Source organism: Onychomys torridus, chromosome 7 (genome assembly GCF_903995425.1).
Source record: "Onychomys torridus chromosome 7, mOncTor1.1, whole genome shotgun sequence".
NCBI lineage: Eukaryota > Metazoa > Chordata > Mammalia > Rodentia > Cricetidae > Onychomys > Onychomys torridus.
Genome location: NC_050449.1, coordinates 29,308 through 44,729, shown reverse-complemented (window position 1 = coordinate 44,729; position 15,422 = coordinate 29,308). Strand labels below are relative to the sequence as shown.

At 38.3% G+C, this 15,422-nt stretch overlaps 1 protein-coding gene across 3 annotated transcripts in view; it reads right to left on the bottom strand.

The window, feature by feature from the left end:
• The window catches only part of Alkbh8 (alkB homolog 8, tRNA methyltransferase), a 60,781-nt gene extending 45,877 nt beyond the window's left edge, over nucleotides 1-14,904 (bottom strand). Inside the window, exons 1-5 of one of the 3 annotated variants that reach the window (XM_036194041.1) lie at nucleotides 14,870-14,904; nucleotides 11,760-11,895; nucleotides 7,277-7,514; nucleotides 5,933-6,064; nucleotides 4,793-4,888 (exon numbers count right to left, since the gene is read on the bottom strand). In XM_036194041.1, coding sequence (XP_036049934.1) covers nucleotides 4,793-4,888; nucleotides 5,933-6,064; nucleotides 7,277-7,514; nucleotides 11,760-11,895; nucleotides 14,870-14,883 — 616 coding nt within the window. In that variant the 5' untranslated portion in view covers nucleotides 14,884-14,904. Of the gene's footprint in view, nucleotides 1-4,792; nucleotides 4,889-5,932; nucleotides 6,065-7,276; nucleotides 7,515-11,759; nucleotides 11,896-14,221; nucleotides 14,294-14,323; nucleotides 14,664-14,869 lie in introns of those variants that run through there. The other 2 variants (XM_036194042.1, XM_036194043.1) reach the window with 2 other exon arrangements.
• Between the last annotated feature and the right edge of the window lie 518 nt (nucleotides 14,905-15,422).

The window sequence follows — 15,422 nt, the reverse complement described above, 5'->3', positions numbered from 1 at the left end:
TCTGTGTGTTTATTTTATAAGTGGGCTGTCTAACAGGGCTTGGTAGGGGCTGGAGAGAAGGTCTCCAGCTACACAAGGAAGAAATAAAGAAATTAAAGACTACCTAGAAATTCAATGAAAATGAATGTAGAACATATCTAAACTTATGGGACACAATGAAGGCAGTGCTAAGAGGAAAGTTTACGGCACTAAGTGCCTTCATCAAGAATGTGGAGATATCTCACACTAGCAAGTAAACAGCACATCTGAAAGCTATAAACAAAGACAATAATACAAAGAATCAATGAAACAAAGAGTTGGCTCTTTGAAAAAAAAAATCAACAAGACAAATTCTTATCCAAAAATAACTAAAAAACATAGAGAGAATACCCAAATTAACAAAATCAGAAAGAAAAAGGGGGACATAACAATAGACCCCAAGGAAATCCACAAAATCATTGAAAACCTGTACTCCACACAATTGGAAAAGCTAAAAAGGGGGGGGATTTTTTGGCAGATTCCACTTACCATAGTTAAAGCAAGACCAGAAAAACAATATAAATAGATCTATAACCTCTAGTGAAACAGAGGCAGTCATTAACAGTCTCCAAACTAAAAAGGCGCAGTGCCAGGTGGTTTTAGCACAGAAGTCTACCAGATGTTCAAAAGAAGAGGCAATACCTCAAATGCCTCAAATTATTCCACAAAATAAAAAAAGGAACGTAGCCAAATTCATCTTATAAGGCCAGTCATCCTGATACTCAAACCACAGAAAAAAACTGCTTTGATAGAACTGCTTCTGATAGTTTATGATACACATGGCTCCAGACCCACAGCTGGCAGTAAACTGTACCTCAGCCACTTTGGGAAGCTGAGGTGAGTGGAACCAGCAGCCACAGGGGCGTTTCAGTCTTACAAAGATGATATTACACAGAGAATCTGGTTTGTGTTGTCTTGGGGATTTTTAACTGCAGAAAAATATTTGGTCGTAAAAGCTGTTGAGTTAAATAAATTTGTAAATTTTAAAGGTACCTTGACTTCAAAATTTGGATATAAGGATATGTTGCTTTGGAAAAGAGTCTCTGCTTTTGTTTCCACAGAAAGCCAGAGGCTATGGATTTGTTCCAGATTAAGATACATCAGGTTTGATCAGCCAAGACCACCTGAAAGGTCTCCGATGACACCACAGCCCAGATGATCCAACATCCAGAGTGGTTTCAAGGCAACTGGCTCAGAGGTTCACCCTCACAGACTACTCCATAATCCTAAAATTTTCTTTATGTCCCCATAAGATACAGCGCCCCCCGCCAGCAGGAAGTAGTAAGAGAAACTATGCCCAATTTCCCAAAATTATCAAGCTGGCTTTGGAGATGGAATTGGCTCACTCCTTCTCTAAACCCAGACATATTGCTAAAAGAAAAGGTTAAGAGATTTTTATGTCCCAAATCAGAAGAGCCCTCTGGTGTGGGACAGAAAAAAAACAATATTTTTATTTACAACAGGTTGATTATAAATGCAATCTCTTTCTAAAGAAGGGGATATGATATAGATATAATAGGATGAAAGGGTAGATTAATGAACTTACTTTTAAAGGGCAACAACTCATTTAAAATGTTTCACATTGGTATAGATTTGAGTCTATTGATACAAACTTAAAGTTAATTTTGTTATACTGTGTGTATATTTCTACTCTTGTTTAAGGTACAGCTCATTTAAAATTGTAATGGATAATTAAAAATAGATTAATAATTAGTCATCTATGATCATCATACTCATAGCCATGTTAGTTAAGTCTTCTAGGTATACATAGATATGTTTCAGATAGTTAGGTAATCTTCAAATACTTCAAAGACCTACAGAATATGGCATTTAAAATATTTTTAAAAATTTAGACTTTCTGGACAGTGAGACATGCCTGCTCCTGGCAGCACCAATTTACTTCAGAGAAGAGGATGGGCATTGAAGACACTTCATATGGAGTTTATCTTCACCTTGGCAAAAATAGCCATTTGGGCAAGAAACTGTTCTTGCCTGGACTGCTTGATCAAATGGACATGCAGGACCCATAGAAAGGTGACCACTAAACTTTGCTTGACAAAATGGTCCTTCAGGTTCCTGCTTCACAGAGGAAACTGCCAGACATTCTACAGGACACTGAAACAGGTGACCAAGAGACTCTAGCCCTGTGGGCTGAAGACAAATGCCCCAACTTTACAAAGGAACATTAGGTGACTGTCCAGGCTGCCAGCTGTCTTTGTCTACCCTACAAGACTCCTGAAAATTGCTTGCATCCTTCTCCCAGTTCTCAGGTAATATTATATCCTTCTGAGGTCTTTGAAGAATAGATAGTTATAATTTTCTCAGTTATGATAAAAGATAAGTTAGATATAAAACCTAAGACTCACACATATAAGATAGATAGGATATCTTCTTTAATATTGTAACTGTAATTCTTGCTTGATAATTGTTTTGTTATATGTAACTTTACTATGTAAAAGTTAAAATCTTCCTTCTAAAAAAAAAAAGAAAAGAAAAGAAAAGGGAAGTGCTGTGGATATCACTCTGTATAAATAAAATGCTGTTTGGCCAGTGGCCAGGCAGGAAGTATAGGCGGGACAAGAGAGAAGAGAATTCTGGGAGATAGAAGGCTGGGGCGGGGAGACACTGGCAGCTGCCGCCATGACAAGCAACATGTAAAGACACCGGTAAGCCACAAGCCACGTGGCAAAATATAGATTAATAGAAATGGGTTAATTTAAGATAGAAGAAGTATATAACAAGAAGCCTGCCACAGCCATACAGTTTGTAAACAATGTAAGTTTCTGTGTGTTTACTTGGTTGTTTTTGAGCGTCTATGGGCCTAGCAGGTGAGAGAGATTTGTCCTGACTGTGGGCCAGGCAGGAAAACTCTAACAACATACAGATCTAAACAAAGAATTCTCAAAAGAAGAATATCAAATGGTCAAGAAACACTTTTTTAAAATGTTCAGTATCCTTAGTTATCAGGGAAATGCAAATCAAAGACTCTAAGATGTCATCTCACACCTGTCAGAATGCTAAGAACAAAAATACATAGTTGGTGGGAATACAAACTCGTACAGCTACCTTAGAAGTCAATATGGTGGTTTCTCAGAAAAATTGGAAATCAATCTACTTCAAGACCCAGCTGGGCATATAGCCAAAGGATACTTAACTATGTTCACAGTAGCTTTATTCCTAGTAATTAGAACCTGGAAACAACCTAGATGCCTCTCAACAGAAAAATGGATGAAGAAAATGTGGTACATTTACACAATGGAATATTATTTAGCTGTTAAAAATGATGACATCATGAAATTATAGATGGACCTAGGAAAAAAATAACCAGACCCAGAAAGATGAACATGGTTTGTACTCCGTTATAAGTGAATATTAATTGTAAAATAAAGGATAACCATGCTACAATCCACAGACCCAGAGAGGCTAACTAACAAGGAGGGTTCAAGGAGGAACACTTGGATCTCCCTGGGAAGGGGAATTAGAATAAATTTCATGGGAGGACGGACTAGGAGATGGGAACAGAAGTGATAAGATCAGGGGTCTGGAGAAGGAAAGTACTGAAAAAGATGACGGGAGAAGGGAGGCATTTTGGATGAGGTAGAAACCTAGTGCAAGGGAAGCTCCCAAGAATCTACAAGGATAACCCCAGCTAATACTCCTAGCAATAGGAGATACATAGCCTGAACCAGCCATCTCCTGTAATCAGGCAAGACTTCTAGTGGAGGAACTGGGACACCAACCCAGCCATATATGCTTTGACCTACAATCTGTCTTGCCAACAAAATGTGCTGGGGTTAAAGTAGTGAAGAAATTGTGAGAGTGGCTAAGCAATGACTGGTCCAGTCTGAGACCCAGGCCACAGGAGTGAGCTCACCCCTAACACTACCTGAAGCACCAGGACCAAGAGGCTGAGTACCAGAGTACCAAATAGGACTGGAGAAAAAGATGCCAATGTAATGATGCCTAATGATATTATTCTACTATACTCACAGATTGGTGCCTAAACCAGTAGTCATTAGAGAGGGTTCATCCAGTCACTGGTAGAAACAGATGCAGAAACACACATTCAAACATTAGACTGAGCTTGGGAATCCTACTGAAGAGAGGGAGGAAGGATTGTAGGAGCCAGAGGAACAAAGGACATCACAAGAAAACACACAAAATCAACTAACCTGGACTCATAGGTGTTCAATGAACCAACAACCAGGGAGCCTCACATAGGCATTCTGCATATATGTGACAGTTATGTAGCTTGGTCTTCTTGTGGTACTCCTAACAGAGACAGGGTCTGTCTCTGACTCTTCTGCTGGCTTTGGGATCCTATCCTTCAAACTGGGCTGCCTTGCCCAGTCTTAATACAAGGAGAGGTGCTTAGTCTTACTGTAACTTTGCCATGTTTTGCTGATATCTATGGGAGGCCTGCCCTTTTCTGAATAGAAATGGAGGAGGAGTAGATGGAGAAGGGGAGCAGAAGGGAAGTTGTGGGAGGGGCTGGGACGAGAGGATGGAGGGGAAACCTCAGTCAGGATACAAAACAAACAAACAAACAAACAAATGAATGAATAAATAGAAATAGACAAGAGTTTTTACTTCATCTGTATATCTGAACTTTCATAACAAAACTAGGCCACTTACAGAATTAAAATTCTCTAAATTTAATTAGTAATCTCAAAAGTTTACCTACAGATGACATGCATCTCAACTACTATAAACTTCTAATGTATCACATCATTCTTCCCATGCCAGTACTTACTGTGTATTAACATGTACTTACCCCCAGGTAAGGGCTTATCTTTATCCACAGTGTTGTTCTCATAGTGGAATTCATAACCAAAATGTTTAACTCTTCTGTGTTTTAAGGACTTTTGAACTGTATGAAGAAAATAAATTGCTTGAAAGAAAAGGATAACAATACTTCATATTTCACTCAACATTATAAGGAATCATTAGGTAATGACAACTTCTCCTAATTGCTAAATTACTGTTTTGATAGCATAAGCCATTTTATTTGTTTTGTGCTTAAAATACTTAAAGAGTTTCATCTATTACTATGAGAGAAATATGTGTCTATCCTACCACTCATAGGAATGCCTGTAATCTGGAAAGAGGTGAAGCAGCTCTCATTGCTGCTTCATCCTCATGAGATGTCCTGTGCTACTGAGTGCTTGGAGGAATCTTTGGAGCAGAGAGGAAATGTTGGAGCCAGGCCAATCTATAGCTTTCTCAGAGACCCTGGTGAAAGGACTAAGAGAAACTAGCTCTGTATCCTTGCCTAGCGGCAGACCTGACAAAGTCAAGTCTGGGGCTGAGGCCAGGGCCTTGAAGGAGTCAAGGTTTCAGATTCTGGAAACCTGACTTTTCCCCCTTGAAGAGACTACAGTTATCAGTCCCGGGGCCACTAAGCGCTCAGCCTGTGACACTTGAAATATTCTGTGTTCCTTTGTGCAACAATGCTTGTTAAACTTTCTGGTAACTCTGTTCCATTTCCCTCCTCGAAATTGTACATAAGATGCTGTACTTCTTAATCTCTTGCTTGCCATAAGACATAACTTGTGCAGGACCTCCTGATCTGAACTTTCCTGTCTTTATTTTTTCTGATTCTCTGGTCAACTCCCTCAGAAACTTGTCACTGAACAACCTGCTAACCAAGTCAAGAAGCAAACACGATTTTAAACAGGGGAAGATCTGATAAAATTTATGTTAACATTCCTCAGACTGGAGTTTAGAACTGGTCGCTATACAAATGTTATATACAAAACTGTTCCTAAGAACTATTAAGTCCATGTCCAAGCTACTTCCAATGATCTTAAGGAAACAGCATAATGTCAGTAAATCTATGGTGTACAATGAAAGCAAGAACAGAAACAGGATATTTTCCAAAAATGTAATTTATGGACCTTGAAGTTTTACTTACAATTCTGATTGCCTGTGTCTCCTGTCCAATTAACACTTTCTAAAAGCATTTTCTCATCCTCAGAAGAAATAATTTCTTCTACCACCAAGAGGCCTGGAGGTAAGGCTTGAAGCCTTATTTTTTTCCATTGTGCTACAGGAAAACAAATTAAAATAGTCATATACAAAACCTGTATAAAATAAATTTTGCCCCACAGCACCAGTTTGCAAGGCTCTTAATTGTCATTTTCAAAAGTAAGAAGCTGAAAGGTCCACACAAAATGCAAAAACAAAGACGAAGATCATTACTGTACTGTACTTTACTCTGTACAGTTCTCTTCAGCAAAGAATGACACTCAAGTCTTCTGTTGGCACATGATTGAGTCACTTTCTACACCTCATTTGAAGACAAGGCTTTTGTATACTTGTTGTATAAACTGTTATTTTGAAAAATGTCAAGGGTAAAAACAGTACAAAATGGAAAGAGAAACCACAAGGTCAATTCACTCAATGCAGAAAAGGCTTTAACAAAGTTCAACATCTCTTCATGATACAAGTTCTGAAGAATTAGAAAGTACAATACCCCAGTAAAGGCTATATATACAACAAACCTATAGACAATGATGTTAAACAGGGAGAAATTGAATGTATTTCCTCTAATATCAGGACAGCAAAGAGACAAAGGTGTCCTCTCTCCACTAGGATTCAATATTGGGCTTAAAGTCTAATATTAAATTAGCTAGATCAATAAGAGGAGGAAATAGAAGAGGTTCACCTAGAGAAAGAGGCCAAGGTATCCACATTTTATGTCCATAAACATTCAACCAGGTAACTCTTGGACTTGGTAAACACTTTCAACAAAATAACAGAATACAAGATCAACATGCAAAAATTGTAAGCTTTTCTGAAGTAGTAGAGAAAAAAATCAGAGGGAAAAATTTTCTTGCACAGGCAAATGAATAGAAAAGCCAGTTCTCAAAAGGAGAAATAAAAACTAATTAAAATTCTCTGAAAAGATGTTCAACATCCTTAGCCAACAGAAAAGAAAACATTAAAATTATTTTGGGTATATAACCAGGATCAGGACAGCTGGATCATATGGAAATTCCATTTCAAGTTGTTGTCCACATTCTTACCAGCAGTGAGTAAGGGCTCCTCTCTTCTCACATCAGCCTTTGACTTCAACAGACACAGCACAAGCAAGCACACCACATACATATGTACACACACACACACAAACATACACACACCAGCACATATATGTGTACACATACACGCACATTCATCACCATCCTCCCACAAAGAATAATTGATAGAGACTCAATCAGAAGAAAACTCACACAAAATGTAAGTAACTTCAAGGTACCTTTTTCCACAAAATTCAAGTATAAAATGATCTTCTGTCCCAAATCATCAATGATTTCTTTTCCATTGAGGATAGCATAGGCTTTCTTGGATTCTTCAATAGTTTTGTATATTGCAAATGCATAAGGCTTATTAGGTGGCATCAGGAGAGCTTCCATGGGGCCACATTTCTCTAAAGCCAAAAGCAGTTGCTTCCTACTCACACCATTACCAAGACCACCATTGGCAACAACCAGGCTCTTAAAAAAAAAAAAAAAAAAAAACGAGAAGAGAGGAGGTAAGTAAAAAGCGGTTGATATGACCTATTTATTTGAAAATAAAATGAAATGAGATTATTCCAGATTAATGTAATTTAAAAGTTTCATTTTCTTTGGTTATTTGGTTTGCTAGCTTCATACAAAGTATATAAACTAATTTACTAAATATTTTGGAGGAAATATTTTCCTATATTATAGACATTTATTTTTAAATAGTTTGTAATAGTGATATATTCATTTCTTCATAACCAGAAATGTAAGTTAAAATCATGCAGTCAGCAAGTCACATGATACATTTTGCCAAAAAATAAATGTTCTATAGCCTTTTACCTATTTAATTCTAATTAGCATAATCTTTAAAACAAAGTAAACTTATTTGGGTAATATGAGCCCCACTTTATAGAACAAGAAACTATTGAGCAGAAAACTGGGTTAAATGAGTGAGGGAGCATTACTGTTGTTAGTCTTCTGGAACCCATCCTTTGAATATAACCATTACACTATGTTTATCAAAAAGTAAAAAGTCAAGGAACTGGATCAAAGGAAACTTAATTGCAGGTTCATAAACCATGAAAAGTTTTCTGCTCAAGAAAATTAATTCAGTCAATGTAATTTAGTCAGATTGTAAGTAAACTTTTTTCCTTTAAAATTTTCAAGTTTACTTCCTGTCACTCTATAGACTGCTAGGCTCTAGTCATGGGATGTGGGGGAGTGAGGGAATGCTCCTTTCCTTATTTTGAAGTTTATAGTCTAGTACCCTTACAGTTACTATTCTTAAAAACCACCCTACATGGTGTTAAAACAATTTATCACCTATTATTTCTAAATCTTATTTTAGTGTGTGTGTGTGTGTGTGTGTGTGTGTGTGTGTGTGTGTGTATGGGGGTGGGTGGGTGTCTGTGTGTCTGTGTGTGTCTGGGGGCAGATGACTGTCTGTGCGTCTGTGTGGGGAGGGGGCAGGTGGGTGTCTGTGTATCTGTGTGTCTGTGTCAGTGTGCAGGTGTGCATATACTACAGCAACCATGAAAAGGTTAAAGGACAACTTTCTGGAGTTATATCTCCCTTTCTACCATGTTGGGTCCAAGGACAGAACTCGTGTTGTTAGGTTTGTGTAGCAAGCTCTTTAACTCCTGAGACATCTCACTGGCATAACCTATTACATCTAAAAACATTTAAAAAAAAAAGGAGGAGGAGGAGGAGGAGAAGAAGAAGAAGGAGAAGGGGAAGAAGGAGAAGGAGGAGGAGGAGGAGGAGGAGGAGGAGGAGGAGGAGGAGGAGGAGGAGGAGAAAAAGAAGAAGAAGCAGCAGCAGCAGCCAGGAATGGAATGGTTTACTCATCAATTTCATTATTTATATCAGGTATTGAAAATGTTCTTAAAAGAATATTTTAGTATTTAAGACCTCCTCCCTCCTTCAATAAATGACGTTTAACATTCAAAAACAAAAAAAAGAGGGGGTCAAGAACATAATGAGGAAACCCACAGAGACAGCTGACCAGTGCTAGTTGGAGCTCACTGAATCTAGACTGACAGCTCAGGAACCTACATGGGACCGAACTAGGCCTGCTGAATGTGGGTGACAGCTATGTGGCTCGATCTGTTTGTGGGGTCCCTGGCAGCAGGACCAGGACTTATCCCAGATGCATGAACTGGCTTTTTGGAGCCCATTCCCTGTGGTGGGATACCTTGCTCAGCCTTGATACAATGGGGAGGGGCTAGGCTCTCCTTCAACTTGGTGTGCCAGACTTTGTTGACTACCATGGGAGGCCTTACCCACTCTGAGGAGTGGATGGGGGCAGATTGGGAGGGAGGTGAGGAAGCAGGAGAAAGGGAGGGAGGGGGAACAGGGGTTATGTAAATTGAAAAAAAAATTTAATAAATAAACATTTAATAATAAAAAAAGAAAAAAAGAATATTTCAAAGATATACAGGTCATGTAAGCACAACCTCAATTTGGTTTATTTAACCTGCTATTAAAATGTGTAACCCATTTTTGTCTCACAAGACACATTTGTTCTAAATACAATAGTTTACTGACTCCATGAGTTGTACTAAACTCAAGATCAGTATATTAATGCTTGTTTTATTACACATTCCTTGAAAAAGGTGTAATATATTTATCATTAAACTGGATAAGAAAGATAAAAATCTCTTCCCCAGAGGGCAGCCAAACACAAGTACACACAAGTATAAGGATACACATAATAAACTGATTACTACAATACTACATTAAGGAGTACATAAAACTTACTCTCATATGCTTTATCATGGACTTCATTCAATAAGGTGTTTTCATTAAAATACCATAACAATTTAGTTATATGTGGCCACCATTACAAACACTCCCATTTCTGTAAATCTTAGTCAGAGACACAAAGAAGACAAAGTACCTTTTCCTATTCTCATGCACTTAAGCAACATGATTAAGAATACCAGCAACCGATTAATTCTTGGAAGATTCTGCAGCAGACTCAGCTAAGTGTCCTCTAGTCAATCAATTCAGTCTAACACTAGTTACCTAGTGAGAACATAAGATCCCACAGGCTCAGTTCTGCAAGTCTGCCCCCATCAGCAGGAAACACACTTCTGACAGAATAGCCATAACTCAGTTCCTGAGATTCCCACCTCAGGTGCTATTAAATTACTTGGGCAGCTCACAGAACTCAGGGAAACACTGATTACAGCCACTCATTCATTATACAAATCAAAAGCCAGAAATTCACTGCCCGCCCTGAGGACATGACCCTTCAGCATATTCCACATGCTCCAATATCCAGAAGCTCTCAATTCTGTCTTTTTTGGGTTTTATAGCACCTTCCACAAGGCATGACTGAATACATTATGGGCCACTGGTTGTTATGATTTGTATGTGAGACATCCTCCACAGTATCAAGTGTTTGGATACCTGATTCTCATTCGATGCATTGTTTGGGGAGGTTATGATTATATGTAGCCTAGCTGGCTGATACTGTACAGGTGGGGCTTGTAGGTTGTAACCCCACCTAGTTTCTTCTCTAGCCACCTGTCTGTCATTCTAAGATGACCAGCCACGTCACATGCCTAAGGCCATAGGAGCCAGTACTGCAATAATGCCTTTCCTGCTATAATGGACTATAGTGTCTAAATTGTGATAATTTTTTTCCTTCCTCCTTATTTTGTCAGATATTCTGTTGCAGTGATAATAAAAGAAACTAACATAGTAATCAACTACACTTCCCTTCCCCAGAGAAAGCATGGCTAAGATCCAAATCTCTAATCATACCTTGGTGTTTCTAGAAGTCAGAGGTCACTCGGAAGCTATTAGTCACTTCACTAGCAAATAAAAGACAACTAGATCTATCCCTGAGAGTTTTTAGCATGAATTTTAGGTATGCTATACTACGCCCAGCTTAGAAATTAAAGCCAAGGTCAAAAGTAATGCTCATATCTAAATAAGGAGAGAAGTGAGTTACAATGAGTTATAATTTAAAGCCCAGGGAACCTCCCAGTAGCTCCTATCATCTTACTTATTTCCAACAGACATGAAAAGGTTTTGTAAATTAGGACTGATGAAAAGAGTTTATATTATATAACCAAAATACTTTATAACATAGGAAAGGTAAGAAAGATTATATTAGGCTATAGAAGATCTACCTTCAAATTTCTATTCAACCACTTACTAGTTTATATTGAGGGAAATTAACCTCTCAAGATGACAGTTTTCTCATGCAGCTCATATAGACTTTTAGAGAATTAAACACAATAATGAGCGTTAAATTTTCTGTATCAAATAAAAAGATTTATACAATGTTATGATTAATATATAATTGCAACATGCTCTACTTCAGTGGTTCTCAATCTGTCGATCATGACCATTGGAAAACCCATACTTCAATTGTCTTAGGAACTCAGACATCACTTAGTGGCAAAATCACAGTTAAAAAGTGGCAATGAAAATAAATTTATGGTTGGGGGTTCCTAAGACCACTGGAAATATCTCTTTTCCTATGGTTGTGACCTATAGTTTGAGAACCACTCTATTTCAACCCACACTAACAACATGAATTCAAACTAGAGACTAGGCTACCATACAAATGGAAAACTAGCACATCCTATTCCATGTATATTTAAGATGGGTGCAACATATCATTGAATAATTACAGCTTTGAGCTATATTTTACAATATTAACATAATATATTACAATATTGATACAGCTACACAAAAGTGACAATAACACTTTAAGGTCACCTGGGTGGGATAAGACACTGCCTGGATGCCTTCATGTTTCAGCAACACATGCCTGGCTTTACTCTGTTTCCTTAAGAACTTCTTCTCGATTTTATTGAGTTTTAAGCCACCTTTATGATTGATGTTCATAGTAATACTATAAAGAAAAAATATAAAAAGTATAACCTTAAAAGTCCTGAAGGATCAATTATGTTATTCATATATTCAATAGTTTATAAAAATTTGTGTTTTGTAAAAAAAAAAAAAAAAGAAAAAAATACTTTAGTTTCAACAACCTAGAAAAGTAAAACAAATAAAAAGAATAGAAATACTTCAGAACATAACACAAATTCATGACAATTCATCTGTTAGCTTAAGTACTCCACTGCAATATAAACTCTGGGAGAGCAGAAATGCCAGCATACAGTACATCCCCAGGAAATATGTGGAAAGAATAAATGAATATTAAGTGAGTAAGCATGTATGCCTAGTATGGCCTTAGTCCCCAGACCATACAACTATAACACACTGTATAGCTTTGTATGAACTCCTAAGTTAGTTCATCAAAACAAACACATAACAAAAAAATGAAAAAATATGGCATATCTTCATATGATTAACTGCTAATAGACTTGCTGTTGCTTGAGGCATAACTACAGACCAAAACAAAACAAAACAAAACAAATCAATGTTAATTGAAAGAAATTTGGAAGATTTCAAATTAGAAGGATCAGAACAACAAAAAGATTTTTTTAAAAAGGTGTTCAGTGAAGTAATAAAAGGCAAAGGGTAAACAGAAATGTTCACCAACAGTAGTGAAATATAAGTATAATTTGAGAGGCTTTTTTTTTTCTTGTTTTGTTGTTGATTTGAAACAGGATCTCATATATCCCAGACTGACCTCCAACTTGCTACAAGGCTGAGGATGATCTTGAACTTCTGATACACCTGGCATAACAGGTGTGCACCCCACAAGCCCAGTTTATGCTTATTTTTTGTTTATTAAGACAGTTACTCACTATGCAGCCCTCCCTAGCTGACTTCAGACGCACAAAGGTTCTCCGACCTTTGTGTGCCTGGATTACAAATGTATAACATCATAACCAGTTGGCATAATTTTTTAGAGCAGCAAATGTTTACTGAACCTCTAGTTCAATGCTACAAACTTCAAAGTTAACACATGAAATAAATAAAATTACATTTCAAAACAACTGGGGTACATTCAAAACTCTAATAACTAGACTTAATTTAAGGACAGAAGAAAAATGGCATTAGTTCATTTTCCTAGCACACAGAGCACGTTAGGAGGTAAAGTGAATAAGGCAGGCCGGTTGGACAGCACAGTAGGATAGTAATGAGAAGACCTGCAATATTCCACCTGTGCCAAGCAGAAATGCTGACCTGATTACATTGGAGGTATAGAAGGAAAGGAAACAGAGAGAAGGGAGGGAGGAAAGAATCGTTTCACATGATCAACAGGTCTTGGTGATTACTCAGATGTGAAGAAAGAACTCAAGATCACTTGGATGCACCTTACATGTGACAGGAGTAAGGTCACTAGCATATTAGCTATGACACTAGTTCAGTTACCTCCATCCTGAGCACGTTCTCTGTTGGTAAGGAGAGTATGGAGACATAAAGGCTCTGTTACTAGCTAACTCTCACTATATCTTGTTGGATACTACCCTAAGTAGCAACTTTACTATGTCCATGCCTAAATTAAAAAACAGAGAGCCATGGCTAGAGAAATGGCTGAGTGGTTATAAACACTGATAGCTCTTCCAGGGAACCTGGATTCAAGTCCTAGCACCCACATGGTGGCTCACAACCATTCATAATTGAAGTTCCAGGAGATCTGACTCTCTTCTGGCCTCCTTGGGCACCAGGCATGCAAGTGGTGCACACAGATACACATGTAGGCAGTACACATATACATAAAATAAAAATAATCTTTAAAAAAAGCTTATCAAGCAACACAGATAAAGTGAATCTTCTGATTGTGCGTAACATACTTATTAGCACTCACTAGAAAGAACAAATCTAAATTCCTATCAAACAAGGTTGCACATACATGTTTTTAAAATATGAGAAATCAGCGATATGAGTTGGCTCCAGGAAAGCAAAATAGGTAAAGAAGGATAAAAAAAAAAAAATAGTAAAGAAGGATAGTCTTCTCTGGCTTTTGAATTTATAAGCTATTCAAATTGCATTATCTATTTAAAAAGAACACAGAAACATTTGAGTGATTAGGGAAAAAAAAAGTCACCCCGTTATTAATCACACCCCTTTCTAACTTTCTGAGTTACACATTCTTCTATGTTGTTTTTTCCCTTCCACTCACCATTTATTATCTTTTCTAAAAAGTGCATAGAGAACCGCTAAAGCAGTGACTTAGTATTATACACTGGGCACTTAGCACTTAAACAGGATGTAATACCCAGTAGCAAGTGATTAAATTTAAATAAACAAACAAACAAACAAACCTAAGTAGAATTTTCCATTTTACTTCCTAAACTTCTCCAGAATTTTGATTTTGGCAGCCATCTTCAACGATTTCCACAACACTGGATGTGTATCCCAATTACCTGAATGTGTTGGACTGTCACCTACAGCTTGCAACAAATGTTCAATGAAATCGACCAAAACCACAGGCTGACACCACCTCCAGCCCTGAGGAAGAAGGACTGATCAGGGAAGAGTATAGGACGCAGATGCGTGGACAAACAGCCACTAGCATGCTTTTGTTTCACAGAATTGATGCTGTCTGGAAAGAAACTAGAATCAAGTGCGGATCTCCAACCACAATAGGAGCTGACACAGACACCCCTGGAAACCCATACCACGCCAAACAAATGAACACTAGACCCGATCAGGGGTCCCAACACCTCGACATCCCTCGGCCCACAGACGGCACCCTGCGCGGCCCGGGTCGGACCTCACTGGCCAGGACAGCAGACTAGGAGCTGCAAGGAGTAAGCTATGGTTTGCGACCCTCCGTCACCGCTAAAAACAGGCGCCATACACTTCTGTCTCTCCTCATCAGGAGTTTTCACCTCCCAGATGCTTTCTCTATTGTCAGCCAGCCCCGCTGCAGCCTAGAGAGTAATGCAAGCATTCTAAAACTGCCTCACCTGGGAGCCGCCATGTTGCAGACAATCGGACTACATTTCCCATGAGTCCACGAGGCTACCACAGAGCTCCCACAATCCCCTCTCCCGCGCAAAATCTTTGTTTACACTTTCCCAGCGAAGTGCCTGTAATCTGCTACATGGAACAGGAAATTCGGCTGCTTTATGAGGGTGAATAGTAATGATTGGAGGAGCATTACAACTGCCACGTTACTAAACCAGCACACTCCCTAACTACATGCTAAGGATTTGACCTTATACCCACAGATAAACTTAACTTGGAAAAGATGGAGACCATTACAGAAAACCACAACCAATCAAAATGCAGAGCTGTGAAGCCAAGTGTCTACTGTCATCTACAACACAGTTCCTGCAACTAAGGCTCAGAACTCTGTAGAGAAAATGGAGGCAGAGCAATGGGGAGCTTACTAGGGATTATATCTAAGTGTCAGAAGCCACATCCATAAAGTCTCAGTAGCATGAAGCTCTAAATTTGAGCTAAACCGGGTGGTGGTGGCATATGCCTTTAATCTCAGCACTTGGGAGGCAGAGTCAG